The sequence below is a fragment of the Varroa jacobsoni genome, unplaced genomic scaffold, assembly GCF_002532875.2.
Source record: "Varroa jacobsoni isolate VJ856 unplaced genomic scaffold, vjacob_1.0 scaffold_734, whole genome shotgun sequence".
NCBI classification, from domain to species: Eukaryota; Metazoa; Arthropoda; class Arachnida; order Mesostigmata; family Varroidae; genus Varroa; species Varroa jacobsoni.
In genome coordinates, this window is record NW_019213636.1 from 159,683 (window position 1) to 177,392 (window position 17,710).

General features: G+C 43.1%; 2 protein-coding genes across 5 annotated transcripts in view; both read left to right on the forward strand.

Moving 5' to 3' along the window:
• Positions 1-2,160, forward strand: part of LOC111263103 (uncharacterized) — a 123,536-nt gene extending 121,376 nt beyond the window's left edge. For all 3 annotated transcript variants that reach the window (XM_022837915.2, XM_022837917.2, XM_022837914.2), the window contains 2 exons: positions 261-503; positions 681-2,160. In XM_022837915.2, the coding sequence (XP_022693650.1) occupies positions 261-503; positions 681-824 (387 nt within the window). In that variant the 3' untranslated portion in view covers positions 825-2,160. The remainder of the gene's footprint in view (positions 1-260; positions 504-680) is intronic.
• Positions 2,161-2,651: 491 nt separating this feature from the next.
• Positions 2,652-17,710, forward strand: part of RhoGAP54D (Rho GTPase activating protein at 54D) — a 46,537-nt gene continuing 31,478 nt past the window's right edge. For both annotated transcript variants that reach the window (XM_022837922.2, XM_022837923.2), the window contains exon 1: positions 2,652-3,187. In XM_022837922.2, the coding sequence (XP_022693657.1) occupies positions 2,959-3,187 (229 nt within the window). In that variant the 5' untranslated portion in view covers positions 2,652-2,958. The remainder of the gene's footprint in view (positions 3,188-17,710) is intronic.

Genomic DNA, 17,710 nt, shown 5'->3' on the forward strand with positions numbered 1-17,710 from the left:
TGTTTCTTCAGTCATTCATTTTCTGCTTTGTTTCAGTCGGATCAGAATAGATGATAGCCCATAAACTGCTACGTAAAATGTTAGGTGACATTGGTATGAGTATAAACTATGAATACAAAACGCCTGGCAAGAGCAATATTAGTGAATTCCGCCCGTGATATTTCGAGCCAAAATGTTGCCGTACCTCCTAGTACACTTAGACTGCTCAGCGTCTAAAAATATTTATCGAGCCTAAATTCAGACGACTGATTTCGGTGCAGGAAAAGTTATTGCATGGCCTTTCGGTTTACCCCTGGTTCCACGATGTGGAACGTGAGGACGTCGACCGAATTCTCAAAGAAGTGGGCGAACAGGGCTGCTTCTTGGTCCGAATATCCCGACGCGGAGGACCATCGAACCCGTTTACTCTAAGCCTTCTTCATGAAGGGCGCATCTTCCACTTAAATATCCGAAAGAGGCCGGATGGCATGTTCGCGCTAGGCTCTGCAAAACCTCGAGAAAAGGTAACCTAATCAACTGCCCCAGTGGCCACACAAAGTTAATTGATTGCATGCCCGTAAAGCCATCAGCTACATATTTCATACATATAAGGATGTAGTTGAGCGGGCATATCGTATGTCCAAATGTTTGAAGACAAACTGTACCGTCCTCTAAATCTATTTTCACTTCATTTATTCTAGACGTTTAACACAGTGTCAGAACTCATCGACTACCACCGACAGGAGGAAATTCTTCTTACTTCACGAAACCAGCCGGCTGGCAGTACGCGATTAACAGAAACCTCTCATAGCGACTCGCAAAAAAATGTCCAGAACGGCTGGTAGAATCCGAGAGGCTACACCGCGCAAAGCAAATATCCCTCGATGAGACGAAAAGGCAACCGCGACACGCTCGAACCCGCTGTCGCCATTTCGTCCACCTCCGACAGTCTTTATACTAACAACCAACTCATTTAATTACCTGTCCTCGCGTTGGAAAACTTTCACTATTCTAAGATGTATTTCAGCTTGCAGCAATGAAGCCTTCTACTGTAACCAAAACTAAAAACTGATCGATATTCAAGTAGTGGTAGACAAGACTCGGCTCACAGAAACACTGCGTTAATGCACATTTGTTGTACATACTATAACTGGGCGATAGTCAATTTGCTCCGAGGTTCTACAATAGCAAAGGGCTTCAGTTGGCCAGAACTGAGCTAAATAAATAATACGACTGTATCGCATCGACGTTGTTTCATCCCTAACATCTGAAAAAGGACGTTCGTTGTTCCGGAAGACCGACGTCGTTTATCGAACGGAGATACTACTTCGGTGCAGAAGCAGTGACCCGTCTGAGCCAGGTAGAATTTAGTGAACGAGTTCGTCATTCACGGAGGAGGCGCTCTAGCTATGGTGCCATAGATAGCCTTATATATTTATTGCTTACCACTAGATCGTCTTGTATTGCCTATGTACCAACTATTGCCTATCCCGTTAAAGTCTTCAACACACGAACAATAATAGGATGCGTACGATATGCAGTCGTGCAATTCGCTTTGTGTTATTATATCGAACGGCCTTCCCCTTCTCTCCGATCCGAGGGAAGGCTGTAAGCGCGCAGTGATGCGTTCCACCAATTGTCTGTTCTATAATCAAAACATAACATATAAGCACGTCTTTAAAATCAATCGTGTGTCACTGTAGTACTTTGAATCCGAATTTCATTAGCATTATCATCGTCTCTTTTAGGGGGAGGAAACAGAGTTATCCTTGCTAGTCAACACGTGTGCTGAAAAAAAGGAACCTAATCTCTGTGCAATCCTCTGTGCATTGTTCTTAACGCTATTGAACCATTATAGCATTGTACGTGCCGCCCAGATCAGTAACAATCATAGAGCCACTAACTACATCGTATAATAGTTGTCTTCGAACTATCCACCTACACAGAGTTCCGACTATTTCGTACATGAACAATTTCCCCTTATAAGCCTTACCTAATAACAATGCAACCAGAATGGCAGATAGCCAAGATCAGTGAGAGTTATCGAAATGACAATGAGAGAATTCGCTTATGCACAAAAGGCGATTGTTCGGAGTTTTCGCTGTCGAAGAAGGCGTAGTCGTTTTTGTGGCAGTTCTAACAGAAAATAAATGTAATGTAATATATATTTTATAACTATGAGGATGCTGTTTTTTATAGTTCCATAGTACTTAGCGCAAGAAGGTTTACTTTTAAGTGTACCCTCTATCAGTGCATAGATCTATCTGTACGTATTCCCTAAGAGCTGGGATAGTGCGGTTAATTTCAAGTAGACTAACGGCGATACGGGTATTGGCGATGCCGAAAAAGGAAGCAAACGAGCGAAACTTCCGAATAAGGTTTAAGTACGATTCGGTTGTTCAAGCAAATGCGAAACCGTGTATTCACTCGTTCACCTCTGAATCCAACTCGAGGATGACGCTTGTCTTTCTGTAGTTGATTATTTTAACCAATTCCTATACCGTAGCTCTATCGTCCACTGACCCGTTGCGTTCTCCTGCTCCTTTAGAATTGCGCCTTTCAACTTTCCCTCTCCCAGGGTATCGTCCCCTTCCCATGCGGCCCTCTCTCATGACGCGAGCGTTGATTCGAGCTGGCTCTCCCTGTCTCGGCGATTGGTTAGTCAGAAAAAAACGCCGCGTTGGTGGTGCGTGGGTAAAGGTCCAGTGGATTTCGTATCTACGTGACTGTACAGCCGTATACTCGTAGAGCTGACAGGGTCAGGAGGAGCAATCTTGGGTGGACGGATCGCTGTGCTGTCGTTCGATTGTGGTGTTTACTGTAAGAATACCATTGTGATTTCTGCTCTTGTGGTGGTTGGTTTTTGTTTGCGTCGGAACTCGGAGGTGCGGTTGTTAGTATCGGGCTCACGGCTACCAAATCGCCGCCCAAAGCGCGATTTAGAACGTTTACAGCGGGACGGTGTCGTTCGTACACGATATGTCCCTCAAGAGACTACGTCACCTTGTCGAGCTGCCCAGCTCGGACAAGTCGGAGGTCCTTACATTGTTTAAATATCAAAACCATAAAATATATTTGGACTATGTGCGTATGCATTTGAGTTTTGTGCTCGACCTGCCGACTGACGACTTTGCCCCTCTTCTGGATACCGATTACTTTAAGGAGACGAGATTTAGCTGTCCGCCCCTTAAGGGCAAAGACACGAAAGGTATGTATCTTTCGGCGTAAACTGAAACCGATCACCAGTTTCATCAAGACACTATTTATTAGTTTAATAATTGAATTTACTAACGTAAAAATCATTATATAATTTGCCGAACACCGAAACGACCCTATATTGAATGATCGTGTCCACATTTCTACGCTGATTATTATATACGTAATATAGCATGGACGCGTATTGCATCTATGCTGATTTGTAGTGCTCAGGCTTTTTCCTCTCCATGGATCGTGTGTCAGGAACTCTGAACTCGTCCTGTATAGGCATAGGTCATTCTATTTCACTGCCGCTGCGAACTTTTCACTGCTTACTTGGATTCGTACGTAGACGTAAATATACGGCGAACTAAATCATGACGACAGTGTGCTTCCCACTTCCAAGTGAGACACGGGCGTAGACCTTTGCCAGGCGAACAAAGCGCCCGAATTTACGAACAGCATGACGGTCTTGTACTGTGACGTGAGCAGATTGTAGCTGAAGACAAAGGCCCCACTTTAGGTGCATCTAATCGGCATCGTGAGTTCGTGAAGCTGCTGATAAGATATATAGCTATCGGGATGTGTGGGGCGTTGGAACGGTGTTTGACCTTCTTCAACTAGATTGCCTATTGTACGCCTTAATTTTGCGCACGTAAGAGTTAGACGAAGGTTACGTGCAACGTAGCATATTAGATCTGCACCAGAAACTTTTACGTACGTTTTTTTAGCATAAGACTACTTAAATTGGGTTGTCCTGTGTTTTTTCGTCTGAACGCGGTCTTCCATTAAAATAACAGCCAGATTTGTCCCGAAAGTTATGTATATATATTAACGGAAGCTTGAAATAGCAGGGCAACACTGTTGGATTTAGTCAATCTACTCAACTACGATAGTAAACTACTTTAATTATTAAAATAATGAATGAGTACTAAATTTTGTTGAAAAAACAAAAGATTTCAATTCAAGGAAGGAAAGTGTTATTCAGTGTTTGTCTGTGGCCGTAGTATAGAAATGGATTGACTTGACTTTGGCTAGTTAATCACACGATATCACACAGGAGCCATAAGACAACAGCTGATCATACCGTAATATAGGTCCTATTTTGTGACGACCGTTTGGCTTTTACTGGTTTGAATTCTTCGCTTAGTTCTATCATTAATATACAGTTGAGCTTCCCTTCCTTGAGAAGTTAGTTTAATACTAATATTACGTGCTGACGCTGACTGAGGTAGACAAAAGCAAAATTGACCTTTTTAATTAAAATCCAGACTATCTATACGCATTTTATTTTGAGCCCACTACTCATAAACGCTGTAACGTATAAGACCCTTGGATTGAGCCGTTCTGTCAGGCGTGCGGCTTCTGTGTGGCTACTCCCACCGAACGACCGCAGGCTCTTGTTGTTCGCGGGCGTGCTTGCTGGCAGGACCGATCGAAAGGCCAGGCCTGACGCCGGCAGTGGGGTCAGTCCATGATGACGAGAAGAGCGATGACGATGATTATGCGCATGGCGTCGGTGTTGACGCTTGGGAAATCGACATCGAGCTGGGACCGATGAGGAAACCCTGTTAAATAAGACGACGTTGTGACGCTAATCCGACAGCACTCGAAGAGATGTGCCGCCATGAGCGCTGGACCTTACTATCGTTGTTTAGAACTGTTGCTTGTGATGTGATCTTTTGACATATAATTGAAGATTTAGGCATACACATAGTTCTTGGATCAGGTCTCTTTGGCTAGGTCCATAGCCCGTCTATTCAAGGACCGCGACGCGTACTTTGTCTATTTTCTAGTCTGTGAATTTATTAGGGAGCAGTCACCGTTGTTTGTCATTAGACGAGAGACGGAGCTAAGGAAGTACTCGAAACGATTAATAATGAACGCCTTAAATGGCAATATATTTAGGACGCCATCATCCATGGCTGTGTATCGGCTAGTGACTAAATATAATTGGTGTGGCTTCCGATCAGCGTAGCCATGCTTCGGGCTAACTACATAATCCATAACGATATGATTTCCTGCTCAACATACTTGCAAGTGCCACTTATATATATATTAAGAGACTCTCGATCTGATATTTAAGAGTCAGAAATACTCTGAATATCTGCAAAGTGATTATCCACATTACTCACTATAGATATGAATAAAATACGTCTTTAAAAGTAAATCTGGGAAGGAAACTGCGATACTAGCGGAACGCTCACAACTGAATGCGGTTCTGCATTAAATTGAATAGACTATTCATATAATCTGTATAAAATGTCAGTTTAGGCTCCCTATGCAGACATATCCGGTAGCACTAAAGGCTACAGCAGTTCGTTTAGCCTTACAACGAAAATAACAACAATAGAAATATGTAAATGAAATGGGCCAGTAACTGGGTGACTGCACATTCTCCTGTGCTTGCTTGTGCGTTAGGCACAGGATCAGAACTGCCAGACTGCCACCATACTCTGCCACAATAATAATAACAACAACAATAACAACAACAACAACAAGCTCGGGACAAGACAGAACAAATACGTCTGTTTTCCTCTGGTTGTATGGATACGACAGCATCACAATGAAATCCGTCGCTATCGTTAAATAGTGGATGTCGTCGTTCGTCGCTCTAGATTGTCCTATGCTTTCTATCGCGGCCGCTAGGAGGTCATGATCGTAAAGTTGTGGCACAAGTAGAAAAAAGACGACCAGCGAAGATATTTTTGTTGCCTTCCAATCTTTTTTTAGTGGCGCCCTATCTCTATACCGTAGTTTTGTATCAACGCCATTTTCTCAATAATTCCAAGACGTCGGCCCGTTACACTGATGTAACATAGGCGGCACCTGCGGACATTTATTGTATGGTGCAACTATTTTTATATCTTCATTATATGGGGCCGTGTTAGAGCGAAGCTGAGATCACTTTCTCTCTCTCTCTCTCTCTCGTGCTATGTCCCACTTATATGGCTGCTTGAGCAGCGGAATATTGCTAATACATAGTTCAGATACGGATATATGTCTGCGGATATTGGGTGGGCATTGTCGCGAAGACATCGTATACACATTTACAGACACAGACGAATTATGACGAAGACGCTGATGGCGGCTTTATGCCCTTGTTTTAAGAGATCCAACGGTGGTTTTGTTCATTCGCAGTTCTGTTACGACAATTTTAAGATGGCCCTTCCTTAGTGTTTACGCTTGCCTGACCCTACCTATCGGTGTTTATTGAGAACATTGAAAGAGCGTCAACGCTTGTATTATTTTAATTATATATCGTACGATGAACACGCATCTATTCTAGGGAAAGAGAGGTCTTCGGTTCGAGTCTCCGAAATTGAGCGCGGACATATTAAGCGGTAAATGTGAGAGGCGTGCGGTCAAAAATGGCGATATGGTGTTTTCTTCAATGGATGTGTCCTTTGTCCTAGCGATTACGCTTGCTGCCTTCAACAATGACATTGCGATTAGATATTTTTCAGGCGCTAAACTCGTATACGGTCATTTACGGTAGAAGCTTTGAACTTGCCATCTTTACAGTTGAGCTAGGGATGTGGTGCTGCCAGATATAGGTTGTACTATTTCAGTACGACTATCGTGAGATTGAGCGATGTGTTTTGTTAGATCATTGAGTTTCAAGCTCAATTTTGAATGGGCTTAGTTTTTTTCATTTAGGGTGATCAAACTATTATATGGTTGTAGCACGATACGTATGGGAGAAAATCTAGTTTTTTGAGACGATTATCACATCCGGCCTTGTTTCGCCTTGGTCAGGCTCCTACGCCAATTTTAAGTTACCGAGTTGAAAAATAAGTTAGTAAATCACCATGATTTTAACCGTCCCAACTTCTGAGCTTGAGCTAAAATGACTGAACTAGACAACTGTATTGGTTATTAGTCACCGATGTTGTTTTCCACTTTCTTAAAAAAGACCTTATATCAAATTAATTTCCCTTATTTTACAGGTAGAACTGCATGAGATACTGGAAATAAAAGTCTGCCCAATGCCGAAACAGTCCAATCACACCTACAATCATGGCTAAACAACACTCTTTACGTGGTATTAGTATTAACGAACTATCAAGTGTTTTCAATGCAGAATACCTCAGATCAGTCTCAGCGTAAACGCTTATATTTTTACCATGCGTTCCGATTGAGTCTCATACAGTCCGTCCAAGTGTCCACTAGTGCCTGTCGGCAGTACGAGTAGGGCTATTCGAGGTCGATTTCATCAGTTTTAACCCATCTTAGCTGATCTTGGATTTGGCTGCCGAATCGGACGCTGCTGCTACTTTATCGGGAAAAATCTCCAATTTTCAAAGAAACTCAGACTGGAATTAACCCTTAGATTAAGCCAGATCCTGCTTTAATTGACTCGGTCACGTATTTGAGACAAACATAGCGGAAAGACTTGATGGTGTCGCTTCTTTCTTCAACACTAGCAGTGCCTACTTCTGTGTAGCATATAGGGCCTGAAGTATCTTCGTTGGCCTGCATTATGCGTTTCGATTTTAGACTGTCCTCCTATGACCAGATTCGTCCACGTAGACTGAGCTTACCGGTGCCAGCATGGAGAATGACTAAAAGCCAGCATAGCCTTCGCAAACCATCATAAACTGCTCAGGGAAGATACGTTCTGAGACCAGATTTTATAGGCGCCAGTTGATATTGATCATCGCAGCCACACAAAAAGCAAATGCGACGAGCTCATAAGCCTTGCTAGGCCTTCCGTCACCTATAAGGGTGCGAACTTCGTCACAATAGTTTGCTGCCTACAGGCTGGCTGGCTGGCTGGCCGCTCGTCTAGAGGGCAGACAGACGAAGCGCTCTACGGAGTTTAGAATGGTCATTGACGCCGCTACAAAAATTGAGTCGGCGGTGGCCAATTTTGAATAGTATCACAATATAGTGTTATTGTGTGATTCTACTAGCGCGATTTATGCGCCGGGTGCTATCACTGCTACTGTGGTACGGCGAGATCGAATCAGGTAAGTAATCAAATCCAGTAGATAGAGGTGATAAAGGAAACTGCAGCTTTGATTGGCCCAGTCAAACTGACGCTGTAATTAAATAAGCCGTTAATGCAGGATGAAGAGAGGCTTACGAAAATTTGTCAGAGGCTTGGCCGGTTTCTTCTGCTGGTTCAGTCTGAACGCAGCACAACAGACAAAATCCGAAGGAGATGTTCCTGTTCTAAGTACCACCAGAATAGATCACTTGGTCTTTTGAGTGGTCACGTTATTTTCTCCGTATATTTTCAGTAGGCGAATGGCGTCGACAGGTTTCCATGGATAATCAAAGGCATCTTTCTCTCACTTTGCGACAGCTCAGTACTGATTACTCTTAGCTATTTCACAACCTAAAAGTGCCGCCCGCCTGTGCGGGTTACTATGCAAAGATTCTATCCTATTCTTCTATCAAACTATCTAATAATAGAACATCCAACAAAAGACTTCCCCATGTTTGTTTTTAATTATGTTCCTTTCCCTAACCTAAGTGTGTGTCATAATCTAAGTGCAATATCTACCATTTAGTGATACTCAGCGTCAATAGCAAGATGAATCTTTGCCACCAAACGCACCAGAAGTTATGAAACAAGGGTCATCCTCTAGTGACATTCGAAATCAGTCGGTAGTTGGACTCAGAACGAACTTCTGCGACGTTTCCTTTGATTGTACTTAATAACAAACGAATGATTAATCGATGGACGTTGAACGACAACGAAACCTACATGAGAAACAAAGAGAGTGCGGCACTCTTCGAATCAGCTTCGCAATCGTTGCTGTCTGTTCATTTCTGCTCCAACTCCGGACAAATTCCTCCTGAGGTGTGGTATCGGCTCAGTTCCGCAGGGCCGTGGCGAAGGCGGTCATTGCCTAGAAATTCTGCTCTGAAGGGAACCGGGCGCATATCAAATTGCACTGCGTTACCATAGAATGAACTAAAGAGAGTGTGGAACTTCTCGCGCATGGTAGAAAGGACCGCAGTAATATTGACTAACAGCACAAAGCGGATCTACCTCACGAAGTTGAATGTACTAGAGCGCCACTGAGGGCGGCTTGCCGATAGACAACTTCAGAGTTCCAGTTATTCGCATGTGCAGTGCACAATGGGATCGTGCTGGAGAATCGAATCGAATTCAGGCTATAACGCTATAGCAATGAACGTCTCTTCCAGCCGACTGTGTCTATACTCAGGCCTACTCTTACTATATGGCGATTGCCATTCAGACGGAACGAATAGCTTGAGCTCACTTTGTCTTGATGAAGGCAGAACTTTAGGCGAGCGTGAGGAACAGAAACTGCTGCTCGCAGGATGTCCTTTATACAGGGTAGAAGAAAGATTTAAAGGATAACGAGATATTAGTTCTGCATCCGTTAGATGAAGGGGCGCACACCTTTGGTCTGTGATCATCGGTGGCCAACGACAACAGTTTCAAAGGCGATTATAGAGAGAGTTCATAAAGTGTACAGTAGGAAAGAAGTGAAGGATGGACCTTCGTTTTTCTTTTTCTACCACCAAGCTAAATCGAGTTTCCTTTTTTTAACATATTTCTACAAAACTCTTTCATGAACCTTTCTCTCTAAATAATTTACAATTAAAGTACAGTTTACGAATTTTATCACTTTGATCATTATTACATAAGAAACAATTAGTAGCTGCTGCTTTTAGTCCTATATAGATAACGCATAGTTTGTTTGAACAAAGCAAGTTACTATATTATATATCACCATAACAATGAAAATAGCGTTCGTTAATAATGGTCAGTTAAGATGACAATATATCATACATAAAGTACGCAGCGCTTTCGAAATGGTCGGCAAGGACCAACAGTGGCGTGATTTGTATCATTTCAGGCTATTGTACTATTACCATCAAGCAGGACAGATATGATGAGCTGTCACCGTCTTATGGCCTTGGTCCCCCCTCAGTACAGCGGTTGCTGGGAGATCTGCAATAAAATCTTCAAGGCTTTCATCATCTGACATCTTTTGTCGTGACATATCTTATGTTTCCTTTGTCCTCGGTGCTCGCGGCCGGGCACGGTGCCAGTTACACTCACTTGACTGGATCGCCTGTTGTATCAATTGTCCTACTTGTGTAATGTTCACCCTAACCTATAATACCCCGCTATAGACCACGCGATATATTACTATATGATGAGAAGCATTAAAAAGCAAAGGAAGCACTTTACTGCTGGCTATCACCATTTAATTCTAAACATAACAGAGTATGTATGTGTAGTTAGCTGACGCGGTCACCGGCGATGACTTTAAACACCACAGCTTTGGTGGCTAACCCCGAAGGCAGTGCAATTAATATCGTCGGAACCAGCGAAAAAAAGCGTTTTTCATTGATCGTTATTACTATTTAATGATCGGTGGTCACATAAAATTTCTGACTGCAACGGTTCCGCCTGTCAGAAGGATTTGAAAGTCCCATACATTGGCCATATAACGTGGAGCTACTCGTGGCTTGGTATCCCTCGCTAGTACCCCCCAATTAGTCTTCTTCGTGTCAATAGCATACATAGAACACCCTCACGTTCTGAATAGGACAGATTATTACTTCTAACAGAACTAGTAGTAATGCCATTACCAGAACGACTCTGACCTGCAAATGGACTTCTCTTGGATAGTTTCATTGAAGACTGTCGTTCGAAGAAGGAAACTGAGTGTCCGGATTTTCCACAGACTAAAATAACGATGAACGGACGCGGCAGTGGCGTCTGCAGGCGCATCACCGTCTTAGCTATATTGTTAGTCCTGTCGTCGTGACGATGATTGTCTAGATGTGTAACAATAAAGCATATGACTTCGTAGAATTTCGTGTCTGTGAGGTGTATTTTTCCATTTCTAGTTGGCTTCACTGATCATTTCATTGTCTGGGTAGCGGACAGCTCGTCGAGCTCCGTCGTCTAGCCATGAATAGAAAATGCTAGTCCTTATGTGTCCTGCTCAATCATTGTGTATCTACATACAAATATAGTATGCAGCAACGAAGGACGTTGAAATTAACGCTGGCTGTATGTTCCACTCATGATCCCCATTCGTACAAGTAGACGATGCTTTATACACCCTTAAGCGTCATAGTAAATCGGGCGAGTTCAATGCGCTGTGTCACATTCGCGTTTGCGTAGGTTGTCGATCTATTCAAGAACGTATATAGGAAGACGTAACGTGACTGGCAATTGTTACACGATCTCACATGCAGACATATCGCCATCGTCGAGGTGTGCTTTTCATCAAACAATAGAATTTGACGGTATACAAATTTTATTTTTAAAATTACGTCTTTTATTAAATGGTTGCGGCCCGCCGTTGGTAACATCTAAATTATGATTATGATCAAGCTTTGCCGATATCAGTAGTAAAACGGTTTTTCAGATTCGATCAAGGCTGCATAATAGATAGTCTGTAATATCGCTATCTGTTACGCTGTCGTCCATTTCGCATCTGTTAGTTTCAGGCTGAGTTGGCTCAAACGGGGTAACGCTTTACAATCCGTAACCCGTAGTGGACTAGTCAACCGAGTGTCAGCCGGGTCAGATGCTGTGGCTAACAAATATTCACAGACACAACAGATCCGTGCCCCATGCTGGTACTTCGATTGTGACTATACCGAAACATAACGCCTTCATCGTACACCACGGCCTGATCTTGAGAACTAATTGCGGTTCATTTTCATCACCCACTCCCGAAGGTCCTGTTGGCTTTTATTGGTGCCATTTTTTTTTTATCTGCTATGACGCAGCCGCCTCTCAACAAAGTCGCTAACTATATCTCCCGAGTTAAAACCGTTTTGCCGCTACGCTACGATCAGAGGTGAGGGTGAAGGCGGAAGAATGGTTGGTTCAAGAAGTAAACATTGTGAACGACTAACCAGTCTATTATAGACATGGTTCGTTAGTCTTTGCTAAGTTATACGGGTCAAAATTACTGCTGCTCGCATTGGTGATTCTATTGTTTCATCGTGTTCATATGTCACCCGCCCGTACTCAGGTCCAGCTGCGATACTGATGCAATACATCTATCATCCCTGTCTGCTACCGTTTGCAGTTTACATTTTAATGGTCGTACCCTCTCTTTGAGCTTAGTAGACTACGATGTCACTATCCAATATTGAAGTATGTGGTGATGTCGTGAGTCGATATGTGACACGCATCGTGCCGTCGTTCCAGCACTTCAATAGATAGCATGAAGTTACGATACTTGCGTAAACAGGAGAGCAGTTTTGGTTGGGTGTCTGGAGGTCACTCAATAACAAACGATCAGCAAGAATGATCGGTGAAAGCGGACCTCGAAAATGATTTATTGCTTCATGTCCCCCGTATTCTCGACCTTTACTGGGCTACTGGGCTGGCTACCAGAAGCAAGCGGATTTTATCCGCTCGCGTGTTTCAAATATCGCGCACGGATGAGTAAGACGAATCGGTCGGGGATACCAAATACAATGAATGCAACATGGGTCGACAAAAGAATCGCCTGCACAGGGCAGTAACACTGTGTCAGATAGATGATTCCCTCACACCCGGTATGGGTAATCCAAGAGCTATTGCTCATATCCAGGAAATACTACAATGCCGTACTCAACATGGAAGATTGCGAGCTAAGTGGGTTTTCTAGTCTCCTACGCTAGATGCGGACATTCGTGAAACTATTTTGAGGCCTATCTGGAGTTCGTATAAAAATAATGAAATTATCAAAAACGCGGTTGGCCTTTCAACGTAACTCAGCACAGAGGACAGGTAGAAATGAGATGTACATATAGCTTGAGTAAACTCTAACGATCTAAGAAAACTTAGAGCGGAAAAAACAACTGAGTTAATGTATTAATTTATCAAATAAAGAACCTCATCGGTTAGAGAGGTTTACTGGACACGATAGTATAGCGAGTGACACTCTAGCAACATGTAGAGATTTTTAGAGTTTGTTCGATAGAGATCTCAGCAGTATATAGCACACTATTTTGCACACAACTTGAAACGAAACTATGGTCGTAACTCCAATGATGTCTGACATTATCGCAATCTGATAGCGGAGTTACGATTGCAAAAGAACCGTTCGATGCAAGCAATGAGAGAAGCCCAGTAGTAAGGGATGTGTGCGTGGGTGCCTTGACTACCGCCCCCGTGGCCATTTGATCTAATACTAGCTCTGTATGGTTCAAGTTGGGCGCTATGACGCGAAGGCGTCCAATCTCCTTCCGTGCTCTGAGGATACTAGCTCTTCAGAGAGTCTACATTTCGAGCAAGTCAGCTGGATAAACGTAATGCTACTAAAGCATACGGTGCTACATCACTATTGTAGAAAAACTACTCTCTATTGAACCACTTCACCAGGATCGTGCGGGATATTCCTTCCCTCCTGAGTCACCATTTGAATCATTAGGTTTTAACTTGTATTCACCAGCTGAGCGAAAATCGATCGTGGTGCTTGCGCCTGCTACTATACGTTTGTTTCTACGATTGAGTTACTACGCCTGTTGCATGGTAAATACAACCGGTAATGTCGAAAGTCCGAAGTGGACATGGCGGCGTATATAATACAGTCGACTCGTAGTGGAAGTTTAAACACACGGGTTGGAATGGTAATGCGTCGCCTATTTGTCATTGTAGCCAACCTAAATCGGCATCGTATCTCAAGGAGGAAGAGCATTCATCGGTGAGCTAGTCGGAACCTTCGGCCTGTTAAAATTATTCTTACGCTAGAAGATTCGCTAATGTGAGTTGTGTGCATTGCATCGATGACTACCCGATAGGACAAGTGACAGCCATTTAGTCCAATCAGACCGATCGAAAATACGGCTCGAAACCCCGCGTGCCGGACGATTCGTCTGTGGCTAAACAATGACCATGTTCAGTGCCTTAAATCGTCCGATAGGCGTTCAATAATAAAAATCGACCTCTACTTTGCTAAAAAAATGCTTATTATATAGCTAGATAACACTATTTCAATGTATTCTATGTGTCTTGTGACTGCAGTTTTCAACTAGCCATGAACAGAGTGTTGTATCGTTAATTTCCTTTAGCTCAGGGCTTTCTTTTGCCCATTCGTTTGGAACCTTTGCTTCAGCTGTCTGAATCCAAATTAGTCATCAATATCGTCATCGTCATTTTCCGCCGTGTGTGCCTACTCATCCGAATCACAACCCCGTATTTCAATTCCTTTGCTCACTGTAAGTAGAGGCCAGCGGGACTCGAACCCGCGCAACGGTCGACCGGCCGATTGTACCTAGGGGCATTTTTCGTCTCTAGCATTACTTCCTCAGGAGCGACAGCTAGCCCGAATCGTATGTACTAAAGTTGGCTAAAAACTGCTCAAAATCCCGACATATTGAATCAGGGCATAGGAAGTATGTTAACTTGTACGTTATCTATGAGCGCACTGCACAAACTATGGCACTTACGCTTAGACCAAAACTGGCAGAGTTAGATGGCCCGTCTCCTAGAGTCTGGTCCGGTTTTCAATTCTTTCTTTATGAAATGAGGGCGGTTAATAAATAAATAGCAACGAAAAACTCATGCGGTGTAAATGGCAAAGCCTTCCCTGTCGACCATCGTCATGAATGTGCCCGTACAAAGGGGCCATAACTAGAACTGTCTTTTAAGTCATCCGCAGAAGCCACACATCACAAGAACGATTCGCAGTAACGAAGTATTTCTTCCTTCAAGTTCCTCCAAAAATTCCAATATGTCAGTGGAAGGTTGCTAAGCACTTCAGCTGAACGCTACATCAACATTATGTGATGAGTGTAACAGAACGCTTCTGTTTCGCAGCTGCAAGCCTTCATTCATTTGAATATCTGATTGAAGTGTATCCTATTTTGAATGGTCACGTCAAACCTCTGATAGATATCTATTCACATCTATTCTATCCGACATCTTTGCTTGATTAACTTAATTTGCAAAACATATTTTCGGTCAAATAACCGCTCCGTGTACGATAACAGTGATCTTATTATAGGCATGCGCGTAGATCCTGCATATCAGTGTTATTAGGGCTGCTGTTACGATCGTCATTAGCGTTGCCTCTTCTATTTACCTTGGCCTTTAATGATCATCTCAATTTATGGCGTTGAAATTTTTGAACTAGTCAGGGCATGCTTGCTAAGCTCCAGCCCTGATCCAGACGTCTGAAGTTTTGTACAGCTCGTTGTCTTTAGTTGGCTGTTTCAGAATTGAGTCCCTAACTCGGGCGAACATGTCCTCGTTAACTATTCACGGCGACTCAAAGTGAGCACGTTGGCTGCATTCTTTTGTTGAAGTCGGTATCAGTGCTGCGCTATGAAGTCCTCTTTGAGTGAGCTCTGTTTACCGGCAACATATCACGCTTCGATGGCCGTCAAGCCCAGCCCATCGTTATCAAATAGGTGCTGCCAATACTATCGATATAGCAAGCCATCCGATCACACCGCTAACTGGTATCTCAGCGGCTTGCAAAGCGTTTGAAGTGCGCCTATAAAATTTTCTGAATTTGAGGCTGATTTTAGCAGCATCTCAGTTCTGTTTATAATTTAATAGGCAATAATATAGACGCTTTGAGAAGTATTACCAGCCATCATTTTGTGTCGTTTGCACTGTTGTCTGATCGATGACTGTTCCTGCTTCCTCGTAAACCCTAAATAGGATTCGAGCGATACGAACGAGCTACTCGACGAGTAAAATGCAGACAGGCTTACACAGGAACTGGCCGTACTACAACGGCGCTTATCTAATACCACACTGTTGTTAAGCACTTATACTTTTCTCCGAATGTTTGGGCCCGTTTCCATAAAGCGAAAGTCACAATCGAAGAAACAGCCTTTGTCTCGTCACACTTTTAATTTCACTGCTTTGGTCTATGTCAACGGCAAACACTTGAGGTGCATTTACCAATAGGGCTAACTCGCTGTAGAAGGATACGGTCGTGTGTTAAGGGCTCATCGTGATGTACACCTTTCTTTGAGCGAAAATTAGATGAATCGCTTTTCCTTCATTGGGCTTACAGTGTATGATGCTATAACGAATCGCTATGGGTTGCACGAACTGTGAATTGTGCGAACCAGGCCGATGTTATTACTGCTTTTGTATGCGTATGATCTCCTGGCCTTGATCTGTATGAAGCATTCGTTCCCTTTTTTTGGTTTACGGTCTGCTTTGCTTTTGGTACTTCTTTAGCAGCCAGCTATAAATGAAGAGGGTTATAGTTGATTCTGTGTGCAGAAGATATTTCTGCATTTAAGGACAATGAGCAAATGTTCTATTGCGAGATAACAAAGTATACCCAACAACGGTCTGTCTAGCTGGCATTTTACTGCCTACATAGATCTCAGCATAGCCGTTCACAAGATGATTGCCGTCTGGCACTGTTTGTCGGTCGCACGGTCTTGCCAGTGGGAAATGATTTGGTAGGTGAAAATCTCGCGTAGATGAACGGACATAGTTGCTTCGTGCTCTTCTTCTTGTGAAACGGTAATGCTTTCACAATTTCGTGTACGAAACTCCATCCCCCTATGCACAGCTTCAAGGATTGTGTAGGACGGTACGTTTGAAGGGGCTTCAAAAGTGTTACGTGCACACATACGCTGACACTTTGATCTGCTCACAGTATATAGTTCTAATATATAATAACGATGGTAAGATTGATGTAAAACAGCATTTTTTTTATGTAGTAATACTTTAGTAGACAAGAAGGTCTCTACTATAGGTATTTCGATAGGCCGAAAAACATGTATCCATTCAAATACTCATTTATCGTTTTTAGTCTTTCTGAAATGTTATAGAAAAAAGAACTAGGGTGCCCAGCTGAATTTGCAGGCGGTCTAATTCTTAGCGTCTTTCTCGTCGTTCGTCGCACTGGATAGCTATATAGAGAACGTTAGGATTAAACAAAGAAATGTGGTTCGGACCGGAACTTGCACTTCCGCGTGAGTGCTTTCGGTGGGGCATCCCCGGGCCGGTGGTAGCATTGTTTAAATCGTACCCACAGCCGAATAACCTGTTCTGGCTTGAATTCAACTTATAATGGATGCGGGTTATACCGAAGGTTTGAGAAAGGTGAGCCCATCAGTAGCGAATCAAGCAAGCGTTGGGCAACACTTACGTTTACAGGTCTTTTTTTGGGGATAATACGTGGCTTTGAGTACCGGTAGCAGGCCCGTCCCTACCTATAGTTTTATTGTCGTCTCGAAAAAGTTTTGATTGTTTGAAGATGATGAAAGCAATTCGTGCACAGCACAAAACTCAACTTAGCTTAAAAAAGGTCACAGTTATTGAAAATTTGCATGTCACAAGGAATTCTCAGTTCGGTGGTTAAGTCATCATCATCATAGGTTTAGTCATCATAGGTTGGAAATCATTATCTTTCGGGCTTCTGATTTGATCGACACATATTATTTAGTGGCCAACATGCACTTTTCGTTTTGGTCTCTGATATTTAGGGATCTATTGATGTTGCCTCGTTGAAATGAGCTATTTGTTGGAGTCTCGAAGTCGCCGTTACGGTACGAGCTCCATCCAGTGTGGTGTAATTTTTGTCAAACTTCGCTCTTAAACATCATGTATATATAT